This window comes from Malus domestica, chromosome 07, assembly GCF_042453785.1.
Source record: "Malus domestica chromosome 07, GDT2T_hap1".
Taxonomy (NCBI): Eukaryota; Viridiplantae; Streptophyta; class Magnoliopsida; order Rosales; family Rosaceae; genus Malus; species Malus domestica.
In genome coordinates, this window is record NC_091667.1 from 2,851,639 (window position 1) to 2,868,537 (window position 16,899).

General features: G+C 36.7%; 2 protein-coding genes across 2 annotated transcripts; both read left to right on the forward strand.

The window, feature by feature from the left end:
* Positions 1-5,965: 5,965 nt before the first annotated feature.
* Positions 5,966-12,350, forward strand: LOC114825957 (CSC1-like protein At3g54510). The gene is made up of 10 exons (XM_029105123.2): positions 5,966-6,422; positions 7,260-7,397; positions 7,474-7,537; positions 7,688-7,900; positions 8,297-8,491; positions 9,010-9,308; positions 9,751-10,030; positions 10,236-10,514; positions 11,253-11,486; positions 11,716-12,350. Exons 1-10 carry the CDS (start codon positions 6,106-6,108, stop codon positions 11,875-11,877), a joined length of 2,181 nt encoding a protein of 726 aa, XP_028960956.1. The 5' UTR covers positions 5,966-6,105; the 3' UTR covers positions 11,878-12,350.
* A 769-nt stretch (positions 12,351-13,119) lies between these two features.
* LOC139197506 (uncharacterized) lies at positions 13,120-13,953 on the forward strand. The gene has a single exon (XM_070825078.1). The coding sequence runs from the start codon at positions 13,120-13,122 to the stop codon at positions 13,951-13,953; it is 834 nt and encodes a 277-aa protein (XP_070681179.1).
* The last annotated feature ends 2,946 nt before the right edge of the window (positions 13,954-16,899 follow it).

A 16,899-nucleotide genomic window follows, 5' to 3' on the forward strand; every position in this document is an offset into this window, starting at 1 on the left:
TACTAATTTTAGTAATTTAAATGGTTCAAGACTTATTGAACAAAAGTCAACTCTCAGTCAATGGTGGGGTCCACACCCAAGTAATTTAATTTGAAAGATCCACACATCGTATTTCAGCTACACAATTTCCTAGGGTCCACATTATGCTTCTAGACCAACATACTAAAATTTAATTACGATCCATTGGTCGGATCTCCGCCAATCACGAATTCAAGTGGCGGTCAACGTTTTATTTTATGAACTTATAAATCTAATTCGGGAAGATCCGTACGTCGGATTCCCGAGCCATAAGTTCCTATTATCCTCAAATATTACGTACTATAACATATTAAATTTTGGTGACGATCCAACGGTCTGATCAACGATTCATATAATGTCTAAGTGGCGGTCTCCATTAAATCTATAGCCATACAACGAGATTTAGTCAAACAGACTTCACATATGGAATTGGGGTATCAAATTTAGTTTAGGAAGGTCAGGGGTTACTTCGTCCCACGCGCCGCTGCACACGGTTGACTCGTTGAAATATTCAACTAATTCCAAAAATTTCCAAATTTTATAGGCATGTAGATCTCAATTTAGTTTAGGAAACGCCTGAAATCGCCCACGAACCGTCGGAACCCTAGAATTAGGTGTGCTTTGATTTGAACTCCATACTTGCTTCGACGTCTCCAAGGTTGTTTGGGCTTTGTTCTTGGGTTCAAGGAGAGTCTAATGGTGGTGGTAATTGAATGAAATCGTTTCACAAATGGTGAATCTTGGCAAGGTTTCCCGCAGGGCACCCATGGTGGGCATTTCACCAAACTACACCCAAATTTCCTTTGACTTTAGGTGAAAATGATAGAGGGAAGATTATGGACTAGTTTGCGGGTGTTGGATGGGTAAATTTTGCCTAAAAAATGGCAGAAATTGGCAGGAATTAGAATCGGGTCAAAATCGGTTTTCTGCGTGGGAATGGGTAGACGGAAAGAGAAGGTTCTTCCCCCTCCTTTTTTGATGGGTAGACACAAAAGCACACACCTCATTGGGCGTTTTCCCTCAAAGTGAAAGTTTAAATAATTTCTAAAATCTATAGTTTAGTAACACAACTTCATACGTCCGTAACTATATCGTTATAATCTGAACTCGCATACGACTTTCGCTTATGCATTCGTGGTTTTGAGATCTATTTGAAAACACTAGTTGTAACTTCGAAAGGTCGACGAATGCTAAAGAATGATTATGAAACTTCAAACTCGATAACCAATCAATTAATATTCATAAAATCAACAGAATTAAAATTAACTATTAAAGATAACGTAATCGCAAAATACGAGTTAAACTACAAGATATGTAAAGAATATTGAAATTTTGGGAATGAGATTTCACACACCATGTCATGGTTCGTAAATTTAACCCAATTGTTTTTTGAAGACACGCAAGACGCGCTACTGTTACCTCCTCCAAACCCAATGCCTATATTGTATTGAAATATGGCACAATGATTTACGACGTGAGTCGAGGAAGCACGATTCTCCCCCTTAAATAAAAACATTGATCAATTTGCTTTATTTCAAATCAAAGAGTACAATGGACTCTCCCGTAAAATATAACTACAACTAGACCTGACATTTGTGTCATGTTTTCTGTGTTCGTGTCGTTTTCGTATCATATCTGATATTTTAACGGGTCGTGTTGTATAACACCCGTTAAAATATACAGGTAAAATGACCTGATTCGAAATCGACCCGATAATATTAACTGGTAATATGACCCGACCCGTTATCCGTTAAGGAAAATATATTCTAAACCAATAAATAATCAAATGAAAAACATAATACTAAACAAATATATACATACCATATTGTCACATCCAAAACATAAAAACACAATTTTCTTTTAAGTATTTTTTCGCTTACCTAAATTGATCAAATGGTAAAATTGGAAAATATTGGAATAGAGAAGGGGTTTTTTTCTTCCAAAAAAGTTCCAATAATATAAGTGAAATAGAATCCAACGGTACAGATTTACTCTCATTTATCTTACGACTGTTATTGAAGTAAAGTCTTTAATAGTTTTTTAATTAATATAGAATTGTAAAAAATATAGAAAAAATATATAAACGCTCGTAATGACAAGCTTTACAACTTTCATGAAGAGCTTAACTTCGAAATTCGCACTATAATCATATAAATCATAGATCAAAATTTAACCGTTGATTGTTGTTTACATTTAAGCTTCATTTTTCTTGTTTTTTCAAATTTTGTTTTTTGAAAACATGATCTATTAGAGGATGCAGGATGATAAACGGTTTGGATCATTGATATTATATTAAGAGTTTTACGGTTAGTGAAAATATTGCTTAATGCTTATAAAGTTTCTACAAACTATATGACATCGACTTATATTTCAATTAACCGTAAATATCGAAACGTGAAATTAAAGATATGAACCGTTCATCTTCTTACATCCGCCAAATGATCATGTTTTCAAAAAATAAAAATAAAAAAATAAAATTCAGTAAGAAGAATAAAGCGTAAATGACAATTGACGATTAAATATAAATTTAAGGTTTATAGATTATAGTGTTGGATTTCGAAGCTAACCCTTTCATGAAAGTTGTAAAACTTGTCACTATGAGTGATTGTATATATATATATTTTTTTTTTGTTTTACATTTTTTACACTTCTAGAATAATTATTATTAATTTTATTAATTTTTCCCTCAAATAAAAACATTATTCATGAGGGTTTGGAGGATTTTAAAAATCTAAATAATAATGTAAGTGTAACCATTATCTACTTGTGGAGGAATAATGATAAATCACAAGTGTTTATATATTCTTTCACATTTTTCATACTTGTATGTATGTCTTCTTAGATCTTGCTTATACAAATACTATACTAGTTTATTTTAATTTTGGACAACAACATGTTAAGTAAAATTTATCCTAGTAATGATAATAAGGAACTTTCATAATAAAAATAAATAATGACTAAAACTTTTTTTTAACTTATATAGAATAATAATACAAAACTATATATTTAATATAGAATATATTGTATATATTAATATGGCTATTGTATTTTATAATAAATTTTTTAGTAATTAAACTTTAAAATTATCAAAATAATTGTTTTCTTAACAGGTCGAAACAAGTTATCCACGTGTATACCCGTTATTAACGGGTCACCCGATAATGACCCAATTAGTTATCGTGTTAACCCTAAACTCATTATTTTCGTGTCATGTCAGAAACTGCCAAGTCTAAGAATAATACTTTTTCAAGTACTTAATGTAATCCACGTAACACAGTACAAGTACACATGTATTTCTCATAAATTATATAACACGATACATATACATGTATATTGATCTGTATTTCCTCATAATTTTTGTAACCCAATACAGATTTCTGTGTACTTAACATGTTAAAGCATCTCCAATGAAGATGTTAAATTTAGGGTAAATTACATAGTAGCCCCTCAGGTTTGAGGTCTATTACAACTTCATACAACATCTTTAAAACATTTCACTTTCATACCTCACGTTTTATTTTATTTCAAAATAATACATCCGTTACATTTTCCATCCATTGATCCGTTAAGTGCTGACGTGGCTACCACATTTGTGCCACGTGGCTGCCAAATGTATGCCACGTGGCAAAAAAAAAAATTTTTTAATTTTTTTTTAAAACCTAAATCTTCTAAATTAAAAAAATAAAAAATAAAAAACAAAACCCTAACACCCCATCGCCCCACCCCTGCAACCCACAAACAACCCTTCATCGCTTCTCTCTCCACGGCCGACTCCCTCGCAAACCCCCCCACGCCATCGCAAACTCGTCGGCAACCCATAAACCGCAATTTGAAACCCTCCACCCCTGCAAACAAACCCAGAAACCTTCCCCTCGACCTACTTCCCTATCATCCCATCACCACCGCAGCCCTTCCCCATCACCATCGCAGCCCCCAGGCAGCGTGACGAACACCGACGATCCTCTCCGGCGACGCTGCTGCAAGAAGAAATTAATGATAAAAAATACACTCTTTCTCGCACGAGGGAGATCTCATCGATGGCTGCCATTGTTGCGCCATTCAAAAACTCCAAACCGGCGAACCCAAGGCCGCATCTCTCGTCCCCTCTAGGTCACAGCCTCCAACCCACCGAGACACAGTCTCCACCGCCAGCAGCGTTGATTTGTCGACTGAAGATAGCAATGACGCCATTTCGACGCATCGTCTTCCTCGATTACTATGCCTCCCTTAGTCGCGCTTCAAGCGCTCATTGTTTTCTGGTTAGATCGATGACCTGCAATCATCCTGCACACACCGTCGCCCTCATTGTCGATGTCAGAGCAAACCCCAACAAGCTAAAATTAACGTATTGTGGTTTGGGTCGCCATCAACTCTGCTTTCTTCCTCATTTCGAAGCACCCACCGCCACTGTAATCCCAGATCCTACACAACCCAACAACCCTTTCTGGCTCTCTCTCACCCCAACATCCCCAGTTGCAAATTCCTTTTCCTGTTGAATAAAGTCCCAATTTGAAGGAGCTAATAGAATATCAAAGAACAAACGGCAAGACTCGTAAGGAATTTAATTGGGGTGGGTTGGGCTGAAGAAGTCCGAAAAGATGTAGGGGGTGGTGGTGGGTGCATCGAAGTGAGGGAGGGAGGAATTGAGGGGAACAGAAAGTTGCGAAGGGGGAGAAAGTGAAATGTTTTCTCAGTTTTTTTAATTTTTTTAAAAAAAAAACCTGAGCCCCTGCATTTTGCAGTTTTTTATTTTTATTTTAGAAGATTCAGATTTTTTTAAAAAAAATTAAAATTTTTTTTGCCACGTGGCACATATTTGGCAGCCACATGGCACAAATGTGGCAGCCATGTCAGCACTTAACGGATTAATGGATGGAAAATGTAACGGATGTACTATATTGAAATAAAATAGTAGGTGAGGTATGAAAGTGAAATGTTTTAAAGATGTTGTATGAGATTGTAATAAACCTCAAACCTGAGGGGCTATTGTGTAATTTACCCTTAAATTTAGATTGTCAAATTTCAATTAAGAGCTGACATGGCATTTTGAATGCAGATGCTAAATTTTCATTTTTCCAAATGATGAGTCAAATTATTTTTTTATTATATATTCTAGGTCCTATTGCTATAAAAATTGTAAAAAAATTGTGCAAATTGGTCTGGGTACATCATGTGATTGGTGGATGTGAGAGCCATTTATTAAATAATTTAATTGGAAAGGATTTGACGTTGCTGTCAAAAGAAACGCCTGGGATGGGAGACGGCAAATTCACATCAGATAAAACACATCGGTTGGAAAAAATTTGTTGTTTTTTATTCTATTTAACATTCTTGACATCTCTTTTGGAAATCGTCTTAAGCTATAAGGTTAAACACTCACAGTGTCCTTAGCATGTATACACCCAAAGTGTCCGATGGGTATAACAATGGACTATTAATTTGCGTGATACTCTCCCGTACACAGACAAGTTGATTAACAACATGCTAAGGCTAAAACACACAATGTCCTTAGCATAAGTACCCAAGGGTCTGGACGAAATAGACTCACATGGATATAATACTACACTATTTATAAGGACTAAGGCCATAATATAATCAATGTATCTCAAATTGCATTTATGTTTTAGGATTCATTTTTATTTGGCACCATATTTGTTCTTTTCTTTTCTTTTTGTTGAAACTTTTATTCTTCATTTAGAGGTCTCTTGCAAAATTGGGTTGATGAAGATTTTATTTTTTGTAATTTTTTCGAATCAATAATATGAGATAATGTTATTTTCCCAAAAAGAAAATAGTAGTTTACAAAATTTTATTTTACAAGGTTCAAACTTGAACCCCTCAAAAGCAGCAAACAAACTCGATCGGTCGCATATGCAACATATATACGTCCAATCAGTTATATGCGTCATCTTTCACATGAAACTCCGCCACGTACCCACCAGACCTGCCAACTTCTTCACCTCTCTCTCTCTCTCTCTCATTTGCATGCACATCAACCCCCTCTCTCTCCTCCCTCAGAGTTCTTCTCACTCTTCTTCCAACCTCCAACCTCCAACCAAATCAATCTATAACTAGGATAGAGAGATCATGAACCCTGAAAGCCTGATAGCTTCAGCGGCCATAAACATAGGGTTGGCTTTTTTCATCCTCACCCTCTTCTCCGTCCTCAAGAAACAGCCCTCAAAGGCCCCTATTTACTATCCTCGCCGCCTCTCTGAATCCCACCGCCAGAGCCACCGCCACATTCCCGACTTCGATGATAATTACGCCTCGTCGTCCGTCGGTTTCCGCCGCTTCCTCCCTTCTGTTACATGGATTTCCCGCGCGTTTCGCGTCTCCGAGGATGAAATCCTGCAATCAAATGGCCTCGACGCACTTATCATCATTAGGCTCTTCAAACTCGGGTTCGTTATTTCTATACAGAATTGGAGTTTATAGCAGATTTTGTTTTCCATTAATAACATCTACATCGTTTTATTTTTATGCCTATGACATATTTACTGATTTGTCCACTTAATATAAGTTGGCTAGAAGGATGTGGTCTTCTCTACACTCAAATTCGGATTCTTTTAATTTAGATTAACTTAGTGTAGCACAGATAATAATTAAATACATAAGTGAAAGTTCCGCTTCATCTTGAATTCTTAATCTTCGTTTTATTCTTACTAACGTTTTCTGCTTCTGTAAGATATATACAACAACAACAAAGCCTTTTCCCACTAACGTTTTCTGTTGATATATGTGAGAATAAAAAAATGCATTATTTTATAAAATATGCTGCGAAACCCAAGTTATTGAAAGAAAAGTTGATGCATGAGTGCAAATGGTGGATTGCGATCAGAGCGTTCCTCTTCAACCAAATGCATTTCGCGTTCAAACTTCGCACTCCTTTTAGTGAATATTAGTTTAGAACATCGCTTGTTCTCAAAGAAAAAGTTTAAGGCATTAGTTAATGAGGAGAAAAGGCAGATTTTTATACTGACCAATATAGTTCTCGTTCTGTATATAGTACCAGTACATAGAACTATATTGGTGTGTACAAAATAGAGTTTGGAGAAATCAAACCCATGATAATTTTAGATTGCTTGGGTTCGTTATTTCAGTTATTTCTTTGGCGTCTTTGAGTAAAGCATTTGTTGTATAGTTACAAATTTTAAGAATTTTTTTATGGCTACAGTTATACTTATATGAAATGTGAACACTGTAATTAACTATATCTTGATATATTTGCTTCTTTGTAGTATCAAATTCTTTGTGGTATGCTCCCTTGTTGGATTGGCGGTACTTGTTCCAGTAAATTATAATGGCGGTCTTACAGCTATGAGCAACCATACCTTAGATTCTTTCTCAATATCTAACATTAGTCCGGGTTCCAACTGGTGAGACTGTCTTAGTTTTGCAGTTGATTGGATTCTGTCACAGTTACTTTCGTTACCAAGTTTTCAACTTCCACAGGCTTTGGGTGCACTTTTCATGTCTATGGTTTATATCTCTGTATGGCGTATACCTATTGTACAAGGTGAATGTTACACTCTCACAATCCATATATTCAAGAATTAGTTAGTCTAAGAATAAGAAGCTATTTGAATTAATAATGTTTGCTTCTTGGACCCTTAACACTAAGATGAGTTTACGTAACAGGTGACTTCCTGCATCGTTTCTTCTTCAGGAATATAAGGAGATTTCGGCTAAAAGGATTCAGCAACTTCTGAACATTAGGCATCAGCCTAATCAGTTTACTGTTCTGGTTCGGGAAATTCCTTTCTGCAGCGAACACAAGTCTCGTGGGTGTTGTGTTAATAAGTTCTTCTCTAAGCATTACCCGTATGCGTATCATTCTTATCAGATTTTGTATGATGGAAAAGAATTTAAGGGGTTGATGGTAAGGCTTGAACATTTTCATCACATTAGCTCCCTGCTTCAGTTTATTATGCTTTAATCCCTTGCACTCTGTTCTTTATATTTAGAACGTGAGATTAGATATTAGAGAATTAACTTCCTGATAATTGTATGTGTTTATGCCTTCCTCTGATAATATGAGATATCATGGGATTGTTTGCGACGAGGGTTAATGGTTAAACACATAGTAATAAGGACAATGGTCATATTCTTGATGAGGGTTAATGGTTCTGTGTTTTTATGGTAAATTGTTGAGTGTTAAAATGTGGAACTATGATTTATTGTTAACGTTTATAGTTCTTATGGTTGATTATCCTTCTTTTAGTCTTACTGTATCATATATCTGATTGTCCTCTAATCAAGATAAAATAATGTGTAGAACCAGGCAAAATCCATTGAAAAAAAGATAGAAGACTTGAGAAAGCGGTCTGTGGTCAAGAAACATAACAAAACCCCTTTGCTCTTGAATCCATCCCATGAAGATTCAGAGAAAATATCAGTGTATGAGGAAAATCTTGAAGAACTTCATCACAAGATACACCAATTACAGTGTGAAGATATGCTCCACGAAAAGGTGATTATCAGTGACAGTAGCCTTAATAACACATCGTATAAAATTGTTTGGGAACATGTATGTTCTCTAGTTATTCATTTGTATATCTATCAGATGCACATGCCAAATCATTTTTATTATTTTAGTAGACTACCGGCTATTAGGAATATGTTCCTTTTGCTCTCTCTCCTCTCTCCTCTCTCCTCTCTCCACCACACACACCTTACACAAAGAATTTATAACCATCCTGTCACACTCCTAGTTGTTTTCCGCTTCAAAACAAAACAAAAATAAATAAATGCACAAGTCATCAGCCTATTGTTATTCCACTAAAAAAGGCCTAATGTTATAGATTTTCTTTTCTGTAGTTCTTTCCATACCCATAGCTTACTTTCCCTTCATTATAGACAGTCCAGAACCATCTTCTCCCCTACTTTTGCATAATTGTATACATTTAATTTCTAACTTATCAAATAAGTTAGCAAACTAGACTCGATAAGTAAGTACAATAACCATCCTGAGTTCTTTTATATTTGTAGGAATTGCCGGTTGCTTTTGTTACATTTAAGTCTCGGTTGGGTGCCGCCCTAGCTGCCCACTCTCAGCAGCACTCAAATCCGCTTCTTTGGATCACTGACTATGCTCCAGAACCCAGGAATGTATCATGGAGAAATTTGGCAATCCCAGTCAGAGTTTTACCGCTCTGCAATTTTGGAGTTATTGTTGCAGCCTCCCTTCTTACAATTTTCTTTGCCATCCCAGTCACTGCTGTCCAAGGAATTGCCAAATTTGAGAAATTAAAGAAATGGTTTCCTCCTGCCATGGCTTTACAGTTGATGTAAGATTTTCTTGTCGTTCTTTTTGCTTGAAAATCATGAGTGCTTGTTGAATCTTTGACTTATGGAATATAGGCCTTAATTAATGCAGCAATCTGACTATCAATTCATAACTTTTGGAACATTAAATTAAACATTTAAATCACTAGTATAAAGATTCGAAAGAAAAATAGTTTCATCGATTTCATGTAGAAGCCAATACATGCTATGTTTAACAGTTGGAAGTTTGTTGTTGGTTAACAGAAAATATTCTCTTGAGCTAGCCTTGTTATAGAAGTAGTCCAGCCGTCCAATGAAGCAAAAAGTTGTCCTTAGAATTTTCATATTTAGTGAATTGAATATTCAAGGTTCTGAATTCAGAGCTTCTCTAAGCAAACTTTGTACTGCTTTTGTTATAGCTAGTGTTTATGATTTTGACACCTTAGATAATGTTGATATGTACAGACCAGGGTTAAGCTCTGTCATAACCGGATATCTTCCGAGTGCCGTTCTGAAATTGTTTATCTACATTGTTCCATTTGCGATGCTTGGAATGGCTAAACTATCAGGATGTATCTCAAAGAGCAGGGAGGAGATAAAAGCGTGCAACATGGTTTTTTATTTCCTAGTTGGAAACGTCTTCTTTTGGAGCTTGTTATCTGGCTCTTTATTAGATGAAATTGGTGAATCTTTTACTCACCCAAAAGATTTCCCCAGTCGCCTTGCTAGAGCTGTCTCTGCTCAAGTGAGTTGTTCTTAAACTTTTGTAATATTCAGTTTACGTATCGTTTTATTTCACTCTCTTCATAATTTTCAAAGCTATTTCAATGTTGCTTTTTTCTTAACCTTGTATAAATTTTAAATAGTTGTGGATTCTCAGATAATTTTTTGCATTGTGTTGCATAATTCTTTTTTCTTTATTGACTTCAACTTTATTTTTTATGTTTCAGGCAGATTTCTTTATGACATATATTTTGACAGATGGGCTATCGGGGTTTTCGTTGGAGATCCTTCAACCTGGATTGCTTTGCTGGGATGCTATAAGGTCCTGTACATATGGCCGTGGAAAAGAGAAAACTCCTTATCTTTATTCGTTACCTTACTTCAGAATCATTCCTTTGGTCTCGCTGTCTGTGCTGATCGGTACAGTATATGCAGTTGTGGCACCACTTCTGCTCCCATTTTTGATTGGTTACTTCTTGCTCGGCTATGCTGTGTTCATAAATCAGGTTAACTTCCCCAATTTTGCATACAGTATCAAAGTCCTTGTTATCGTTCCTATGAATACGTCTGTTCATGTAAATTCACTGCTCCTACATTATTTTGGTTCATTTTTGTAGGTGTGCTTTTTCATTTCTTCTCCCACTTAACATTTGTAATCTAAACAAAATTACGGAGAAACAACGAGACCAAGATTTTCATCTTCTTTTAAAAAAGTGGTTGCGAATATACTTATATTTATTTTTATGTAATTTGAGGTCGAATCTATGTAAAAGCTACATTTATCCACTGCTCAATATAGGGTGTCAAATACTTATCATTCTAGAAACATTTTGCATTTAGATGCAGCCTAAGGTTCAGGTGTCAGAATTTTTATTGTCTTCAACCTTTTCAATGCTTTCATTTACTAGCTGTTGAAACTGTTATTTGTCATAGCTTTTAGAAAGCTACCAGCAGCACAAGTTGTTAGGGAATGTGCCGCAATACCTTATCAACCTTACCGTAGACATTCTCTGGAAACTGAGACGATAAGGGGAACATGGGTCAAAACAGGCAGTCTATGTAGTGCCTTTGGGTTGGGGTCCACCCCGGAGGTTAGACCGCTTGTGTTCAATTATAAGTACTATATATTATTTGCACCTCTGACTTTAAAGACTTAATTGCTGAAACTTATTTTGTACTGAAGTTGAGCATTTTGTGCACTTTGATATCAATTACAAGTGTTATAGACTTCTGATATGTTGCAGATTGAAGATGTTTATGAGACTATTTATGAGACATGTGGACAGTATTGGCCTTACATCCATCATTATATTCTCGTTGCAATAATTCTCATGCAAATCACTATGATTGGTCTTTTCGGACTGAAATCAAAACCAGCCGCATCCATTTCCACAATTCCACTTCTGGTGCTGACGTTGATGTTTAATGTGTACTGCAAGATGCGTTTTCTTCCTGCATTCCGCCTTTTATCCATTCAGGTATATTTCTGAAATTATTTTTGTATATTTACTGAATTGTGATGGAAACAACACTTACATATTGCAGCTTGTTTGTTGAATCAATCTGTTAACTTGCTTTGAATAAAGCCATCTTTAAGTATTTCCTGGGGTGCATTTTTTTCCATTAACTAAGAACAATTGATTTTTTCATTTTAGTCTTGATTTTGTCCAAATTTTGAACTTACATTGGATTGACACTTCCTTTCAGAATGCCAAGGAATTTGATGAATTAGATGAGAAGTGCAATCAGGTGGAATTTAACTATGAGAATGCTAGCACTGCTTATTGCCCCCCTTGTTTACGTCCCTTGAATTGCATGGAACCAGAGTCAAGCCACACGCCGCCTTTAGCTACTTCATCATCTTTTTAAACTCGTGCTCCCCCAATACTCGTTTTTTTCGATGTGGAAAATCAGGTGTAACTGCTTTTTACGTGTTTCATCACCAAAGTTAGAAGCTTCTCGCAGTGCAAGGCCTAGAGACAGAAATACATATAGTTAGGTGGAAATATATACTCATCCTATTTTGATAACATCGAATCGTCCGTAGCAGAGTAGCACCATTTATGATGTGATCAAGTTAATTACTTGTTATAGTTGAATAACCTATATATACCTTGAGTTACAAGTTAAGGCAATAAAAGATATTAGTAGATCGGGTCAAGCTAGTATTGTTCGGCTGAAGAAGCATCGTCTGTTTGATGGTTCACTTGATGCACTGTTTTTCTTTTACATGAAGAAATTTGTAAAGAAGAATCCTAGAAACATACTTCGACATTTTTATGTACATGACCATTTATTCGTTTTCTCAAACACAAGAATGGATATCGTATGTGTTGTAGTTAGCCTGTGAGAAATCACACATCCTGGAAAGGTATATTTGTATATATTATTTGACTGGCGAGCATGAAAATGTGAGTTGGTGGTCCGTTTAGTACATTAAAGTTATAACTTTTGACTTATACGATCAACTTCGAAGTTAGGTCCCTTTCAGTAGAGTACTAACTATTGAACTGTGTCAACTAAAAGCAGCCATGAGTATTGGATGGCTAGTGAAGTTAGGCTAGTCAACTTTCTTTATGTAAATTAGGCAAGTTAGGTAAGTTAGGCAAGTTAGGCAAGTTAGGCAAAGTTAGGTCATATGTCTTCTTTCTTTCCCTATATATATGTTCATCTTGTAATGAGAAATAATCATCTAATATATCAAGAAATTAACTCTATTTTGGCATGGTATCAGAGCCATTCTGATCCAAACAGAGTTTCTATTCTGATTCACTTACTGGCACTACTGCCATCTACCCAATAAGACCTGCTATTCTGCAGGTCTTCTACTTTCATACCAACCCAATCTTACTCTTTTTTCATTTGGCCATATCTACCAACATTATTACCCATATCCAGCTTGTTGACCATACATATTCCGCTGCATCTTTTCCCATATTCTTCCCATTTGCAGTATCTCTGCAAAACCCAGAAATCTTTCCACAAAAAAAAATATACTACCCAATACCCCATAAGCCATACCCATTGGAAAAATATACTACCCAATACCCCATAAGCCATACCCGTTGGAATCACCCAACAAATTTACCCATAACCTCTGAGGCAGTAATAATGGGTGACTCCAAGACCACTGTTTCAGCTACTGTTACTCAAAGTGATATGTCTCTACATATCACCACAGACAAGTTGGATGGGTCCAACTATTCCTCATGGTCCCAAAGTGTCCGCATCTACGTCACTGGCAGAGGTAAATGGTCTTATGTCAGTGGAACAAAAATGGCACCAGCAGAAGCTGATGCATTGTATGCTATATGGGAGGAAGAGAATGCCATGGTTCAATCTTGGTTACTCAACTCCATGACCAGAGATGTACGGGCCATTTTTCTCCGACTCTCTACTGCAAAAGATGTTTGGGATGCAGTTACCCAAACTTACTCAATTGAAAAAGATGCATCAAAGTTATACGAACTTCGCCGTCAAGCACTGGCGACTCGCCAGAATGGAGAACCTTTATCTGCATATTATGGTAAACTTCAGCAAATATGGCAAGAAATTGATTTCTTGCGTCCTGGAAAATTGAAGTGCGCTGCTGATATTGCTACCCGAGAGACAGAAATTTCGGAAGAAAGATTGTATGATTTTCTGGCTGGTCTTGATCCTCATTTAGATCATGTTCGCAGTCAAGTTTTGACTCAAACAACTATGCCTTCTGTTCGTGCTGCTTATGCTTTTGTGAATGCTGAAGCAAGTAGACAAACCATTATGTTGGTTGGCCCACAAGTGGAAGGATCCGCCATGGTAGCTGCTCCGTCTCGATTTCCCCGTGGAGTCTTCAATTCTCGATTAGGTGGATCCAAAACTACTGATACAAGGAAGTGTACTTATTGTGACAAGGATAAGCATACTAGAGACACTTGCTTCAAGCTGCATGGATATCCTGATTAGTGGGTTCAAAAGAAGGAAAATCAAAAGAAATGCATTGGTGGATCACAAGCACACCTGACACCAACGCCTTCCATACCTCGGGTGGATCAATCTGCTCACTTAGTTTCTCCAACTACTGCTTCTACTTCCTTAGTCGATGCAGGTAACTTTGGTTTTGCCTTGAACACTACAATTGTTCCTCCCAATAAACCTTGGATCATTGATTCAGGGGCTTCTGACCACATGACCAATAACTCTACATGGTTTGTTTCTCACACTACTCCACCTTTAAATACCGTTAAAGTTGCTAATGGTATTTCTACTCCAGTGCTTGGAGCAGGCTCCATCTCATTAACACCAGGCTTATCTCTCTCATCTGTTTTACATGTTCCTAAACTTTCTCACAATTTGCTTACCATTGGTAAACTTACAAATCAACTAAACTGTCTTGCCATCTTTTCTCCTACCCATTGTTGGTTTCAGGATATTCGAACGAAAACATTGATTGGTCATGGTAGAGAGAGGGAGGTCTATACTACTTGGACTTACCACCAGATTGTGAGAAGACAAGTTACAGTTGTCAAGTGGAGGCCAAACAATTTGAAGCTTCTGAAAAAATTTGGTTATGGCACAAAAGATTGGGACACCCTTCCTTTCAGTACCTGCAATATCTATTCCCTTCTTTATTTTCTAAAGTCAAAGTTTCTGATTTCCATTGTGAAACTTGCATTCTTTTTAAAAATCATCGTGTCTCATTTCCTTTAAGTTCCCATAAAAGTAATGTTCCTTTCTCTCTTATTCATTCTGATGTTTGGGGACCATTTCATATTCCTACTTATACTGGTGCTAAATACTTTGTTTCTTTAATTGATGACTGCACTCGAGTTTCTTGGGTATACTTACTAAAAAATAAGAGTGAGGTTATGTCTATTTTTCCAATCTTTCATCAAATGATTCAAACCCAATTTCATGTTAAAATTCAAGTCGTTCGATCTGATAATGGGAAAGAATATTTGAATTATGGACTTGGAACATTTTTTCAACAACACGGTATCATTCATCAAACATCTTGTCCACATACTCCTCAACAGAACGGTATAGCAGAACGTAAAAATCGTCATCTCTTGGATGTGGCTCGCTCTTTATGTTCTGCTATGCACGTTCCTAAACGTTTTTGGGGCGATGCCATTCACACAGCTGTTTTTCTTATCAATCGCATGCCATCACGTGTTCTCCAATTTCAAACACCTATCCAAACCCTTTCCTAATATCATTCTCTTCCTTCACTCCTTCATATTCCTCCAAAAGTGTTTGGTTGTGTCTGCTACGTTCACGTCCCCATGCAAAATCGGGATAAGTTGGATCCTAGAGCCATCAAATGTGTGTTTATTGTCTATTCTGCTACTCAGAAAGGGTATCGATGTTACTATCCTCCCACTGGGAAATTTTTTGTCTTTATGGATGTTACCTTTCGGGAACACGAGGCATTTTTTTCAAAAAAAGATTTGGCCACTTCTCTTCAGGGGGAGATATGGAGTAAGGAGGAAGAGAAGTTGCCGCTTGACATTGGTGATGAACACTTGTCTGATGTCGGTGATGGTGCAAATTTGCCTAATGATGAGGCACAAGGTGAAAAAATATTGAAGGTGTATGAGAGGACAAGAAAAAAGGGAGATAAAGAAAAAAGGGATGATGAGATAGACCACCCACAGACAGATCCCCACATTGACCAACTCTCTGACCAATCAGCTGCTACTCGTACGAATTATCCTGAGGTAACCACTCATTCTCCCTATCTTCAGCCTACTATATTTGATGAGTCCAATCATGAGATTTCATTAAGTGATGGTCCAAATGATTCAAATGAACCACATCGTGAGTCTCAGGGTTCTCGTTATCCTATTCGAGAAAATCGAGGGATAGCCCCTGTTCGTTATGGTCATTCTTCTACAAAGGGTATTCAATATCCTATATCTAATTTTGTTTCATCTCATCGCTTGTCAGACTCTTATATATCTTTTGCAAACCAATTGTCATCAGTCTCAGTTCCTAATAAGTTACAGGATGCTCTTAAAGATCCAAAATGGAAAAAGGCTATGATTGAAGAGATGGAAGCGCTTCGAAAAAAACTCCACTTGGGAACTGGTTGCACTTCTTGAAGGCAAGAAACCTGTTGGGTGTAGATGGGTGTTCACAGTGAAGCATAAAGCTGATGGTTCAGTGGAGAGGTACAAGGCTAGACTGGTAGCCAAAGGTTATACTCAAACCTATGGCATTGATTATCAGGAGACTTTTGCTCCGGTAGCAAAGATCAACACTATTAGGGTTCTTATGTCATTGGCAGCAAATCTAGGGTGGCCTCTACGACAGTTTGATGTAAAAAATGCATTTTTACATGGAGACTTGGATGAAGAGGTATACATGGATCTTCCTCCAGGATTCACTACCGTTTGCGATATTGGCAAAGTATGCAGGTTAAGAAAGTCCTTGTATGGATTGAAACAATCACCAAGGGCATGGTTTGGCAGGTTCGCTCAATCAATGAAAAGTTATGGGTTCAAGCAAACTCAAGCTGACCATACCTTATTTCTTAAGCATGATAGAGGTAAACTTACAGCCTTAATTGTTTATGTGGATGATATGGTGGTTACAGGTAATGATGTCGAGGAAATTCAAAAACTTCAAAAGTATCTAGCCAAGGAATTTGAAATGAAGGACTTGGGTACTTTGAAATATTTCTTGGGTATTGAAGTTGCAAGATCAAAGCATGGCATTTTTCTTTCTCAAAAGAAATATGTTATAGACTTATTAACTGAGACTGGGATGTTAGCTTGTAAACCTGCAGACACACCAATTGAGCAAAACCATAGATTGGGAGACTATCATGATCAAGTTCCAGCTAACAAGGAAAGGTACCAAAGATTAGTTGGGAGGTTGATTTATTTGTCTCATACACGACCTGACATA

Bases quoted from the DNA above. Each gene is read 5' to 3' on its own strand.
- LOC114825957 (XM_029105123.2), top strand. From the start codon at position 6,106: ATGAACCCTGAAAGCCTGATAGCTTCAGCGGCCATAAACATAGGGTTG. The intron at 7,398-7,473 runs GTGAGACTGTCT...CAACTTCCACAG, and splicing joins ATTAGTCCGGGTTCCAACTG to GCTTTGGGTGCACTTTTCAT. The intron at 10,515-11,252 runs GTTAACTTCCCC...GATATGTTGCAG, and splicing joins ATGCTGTGTTCATAAATCAG to ATTGAAGATGTTTATGAGAC.
- LOC139197506 (XM_070825078.1), top strand. From the start codon at position 13,120: ATGGGTGACTCCAAGACCACTGTTTCAGCTACTGTTACTCAAAGTGAT.